We start from the raw sequence: 3,756 nt of genomic DNA, 5'->3' as shown, positions 1-3,756 counted from the left end.
GTTTAAATTACACTCACTACAAATATTTGTCGTCCGATATACAAATATTAGCTTCCCAAATAATACAAAGTTTAAAATTATGACTTTTAGACACAACAACGTCTTATGACGCAATTTCAGACAGTGTGTATTGTCTGGGTTAAACGATTTATGTACAAACCGGTCTCTGACTGCTTGCTATGGATTTAAATATCGCCACACTTAGTAAAGTAAAATATGCAACTGCGGAACAAAAATCTCAACTTACATAGCTTATTAAATTGTTTATCAATTTAATTTATGACATATTATCACCGTTCGGTGATTGCGTTTTAAAACTGAAAATAATTCCGACGCATAGATTGCAGAATTGAACACGTGTATAAATTTATACCAAAATATTATTTCTAAATATTATTTCTAAATATAATTTCCAACTCAAACTGATAAGATTTTCGTTATTTAGTTGTAAAAAAATATACATGTGTATTTAAAGCGTAAATTTTGTTGACGATTATACTGAATAAATACTCAAATAACTGTGTATATTCATACGTACGATCAGTTCTTGTACTCGCCACGTTCGCCGAAACGAGGAGAATGATCTTGCTCGATCGTTCTGGCTTGCTTAACCAGCCTCTCTACAAGAGAGTTAGAAATGTGACCTGATCCACCCGACTCACATAACGCCCGTCATCATGTATTCCCGTTGATTTTCGATGCGGAATAAATAAAGGATTTAGAATAAAACGCAATTTCCCAAGTCTAATCGCTTAAAAATGTTTCAGTAATGTTTCAAAATATTCAATTTCGATTTACTCGAATGTTGAATAATGTATTCTTCGTCATCAGAAGATCAATTAATTAATTATTTAGCAAATTAATATTGTAATATGGCTATGGAGACTTATTATTCAGTTACCGAACAAACATGAACAAACGTATTAAATTCTTACATTTTTTATTTGATACAATAAAAGATAACTTGAGTAAATCTTGTAACAAAATTCGTTTTAAGAAAAAATGTTACACGCAGTTTGAAAAAAAACAGAAGATGGATAAATCCATGTTACATGTAGGTATGGTTGTAAGCATTTTAATATTTCATGAGTTAGTTGTTTATAAGGATTGGTTAGTCTTCATTTGAATTTCATTATTCCACACTATACAGAAAAAAACATCGAATCGTATATCTTTTTCTTTACGCTTATAAAGTTTAGAGAGGTATCAAACTTTGCTGCTTTCTTTTAAAGTCCCAGCTTTGATAAAAAAAACATTCTTACATGAAGATATTATCTGACCGAAAAAATTGATTTTTTTATTTATTGCAACGCGAAAATAATTATTTCGCATTGCAATAAATAAAAAATCAATTACATAAAAAATAATGATTAATAATTCATAAAATACAAAATATATATAAGTGACAAATTAACGATTAAATAACGTCACATAAAAATTAGACAAAAGATTAAAATACATTAAATGCTGAATTATTATACAGAATATCAAAATATCACATGCAAAATAGTTCCAAGTTCTTCTTCTTACAATATAAACATACGGATAAAAAAACAAGTTTTTAATATGACAATTTTCTTATAATATTTTCATAGATTATAAATCAATAAGCCTTTACAGGTTTAAATGTACAATTTCGATGTGAGATATAATTTACATAAAAATTAACAAATATTACATACACTAGCTTATAGATATGATCTACTGTTCCACAAAATTGTGCTTTTTTACAAATTCTAATTGCATTCCAATTATGTATTTGCGATTGCCACGCCTCTTACATATCACGAGATTATTTCATTCATTCCTTATAACAGACTGATGATTGTTGCATCACTGCTCGTAATGCATTGCTCGTAATATATTAAATTACAGATTTCTCCCCAAATTTCAAATTAGGATTCGCTATGACGTTGAAACTCGGATCACCATCGGTCGCCATTCTGCCCAGCCACGAAAAGAGCAAAATAATTCCAACGAAGAATAATATACCAATGACAACCAATACTGCATATCTTTTATATATAGAGCCTGCAGTTTTTCGTCGTACTGGTGCTCTTGATATCAGTTTCCACCATCTTCGGAACCATTCTATGGCAGACTTGCGTTGATATTTGTTCTCATCATGATCAAAGAACATGTCTTTTGGATCATCGTAAGCTTCGCATACTTTTCTAGATGCCGGAGTGGAGGATAATCCCAGAGACGAATCAATATTCACGACCGAATAAGGTGGACCAAGCTTCTGATTGTTTGCATGTACATTGCTGACAATGGAATTTGAATTTATAGTACTACTTGTACGAGACACAGCCACTGTAGGCGACGATGGTATAGCAGCTGTGTGATTTTGGAATAAAGAGTTCTCCACAGTTATCGAAGAGCGTTCCTGTTCTGGTTTTTGTTCTCTGTTTTCACTTAGCTGTAACAAAACAATGATTAATTGATAAAAGACATCAAATTTGGCTAAATACACTAATAGAAAACATTTATTGTACTAAGTAAAATAATATAGTTATAAGTACCAATGGTAAACCAAGACCAACTCGAGCCCAATTGACAGTAGCCAATTTCTCCCTCAAAACATCTGCGACTGGAGATACCAGTTTTGCTTGTGGAAAGATACACACTCTACATGTGGGACAAGTGTATCCTGCTGGTGCAGTAGTTGCTGGCAAATCTCTGGCATATCGATCCAAGCATATCCAATGAAACATATGATAGCATGTTAATCTTATACAATCCCCATCGCTCAATTTGTCCGAACAAAGCGTACAAATTGGATTGTAATCATGATCATGAAGCCACAGTAAATACGACTGTACTATACACTGTAAAACACAAAATCAGTAACATTAGATATTACGCATGGTTATGATAAATCGTTTGATTCTGCACGAAGGAACGAAAGAAGATCTACTCAAAGATACATCTTTTTTTTTTATATATTAAAAATCCAATCGAGAAGAAAATACCTTCGGGTGTCCCGTGACCATGCAGTGTTCGCATACATTGACACGATGTTCAAAACAAAATTGATTCGTTACTCTTCTTTTCGGACACTTGCACAGACCCATGTTCCAACTTCCAACGTCATGCGACAACGAGAGAATCGAAACGACGTTGTTGGAACGCGGCCGGAGAGCGGAGAATCCGATTCAATAGAACAATACTGACTTTATTTATTTTATTAAGCTTCGCGTGACATATCGGAAACTCGTGACAATATCACCGTTTTATTTGCACTGCCCACCATATTTTATCATCAGCCACGTCGTCTGACAATTTTCATCATTCTCACAGCCGGGCGAGATCGGAATTATCGGAAATAGCCAACAGACCAAATGTTCTACCGTTTGTCCACCAATCGTAGCGGTCGTCGTATCGTCTTATTCTGATTATACGAGAAATATCACAATAAAAGAATAACATGATATAAAATATAATGCGTTGGATGAAATATATGTCGAATTGAATAAAAATATGAATCGAAAATTAGTGTGATGAAACACTTATTAAACATAGTTTCTAAATCTGCATCATTCAACAATGAGATGATGCAACATTATATACATTTATGCATTGCTTATAAATTTATTGCAAACTTGATAATCCTATTTTTCTCATTTCGCAAAGAAAAATCGTAAAAATCGTAAAAAAGAAAAAAAATAATAATTTAATCGCTGTCTCTTTAAATGAGAAAGAGAGAGGAAAGGGGAAGGAGAGAGAGAGAGAGAGAGAGAGAGAGAGAGAGAG

General features: G+C 32.7%; 1 protein-coding gene across 1 annotated transcript; it reads right to left on the bottom strand.

Moving 5' to 3' along the window:
* Positions 1-1,864: 1,864 nt before the first annotated feature.
* Positions 1,865-3,077, bottom strand: LOC105620556 (zinc finger protein-like 1). Its single transcript, XM_012202048.1, has 3 exons — positions 2,976-3,077; positions 2,526-2,831; positions 1,865-2,422 (listed from the first exon to the last, which is right to left on the bottom strand). Exons 1-3 carry the CDS (start codon positions 3,075-3,077, stop codon positions 1,865-1,867), a joined length of 966 nt encoding a protein of 321 aa, XP_012057438.1.
* Positions 3,078-3,756: the final 679 nt, after the last annotated feature.

This window comes from Atta cephalotes (genome assembly GCF_000143395.1).
Source record: "Atta cephalotes unplaced genomic scaffold scaffold00027, whole genome shotgun sequence".
NCBI lineage: Eukaryota > Metazoa > Arthropoda > Insecta > Hymenoptera > Formicidae > Atta > Atta cephalotes.
Note: the sequence above shows the minus strand (reverse complement) of the source record. Positions and strands in the feature narration are given on the sequence as shown.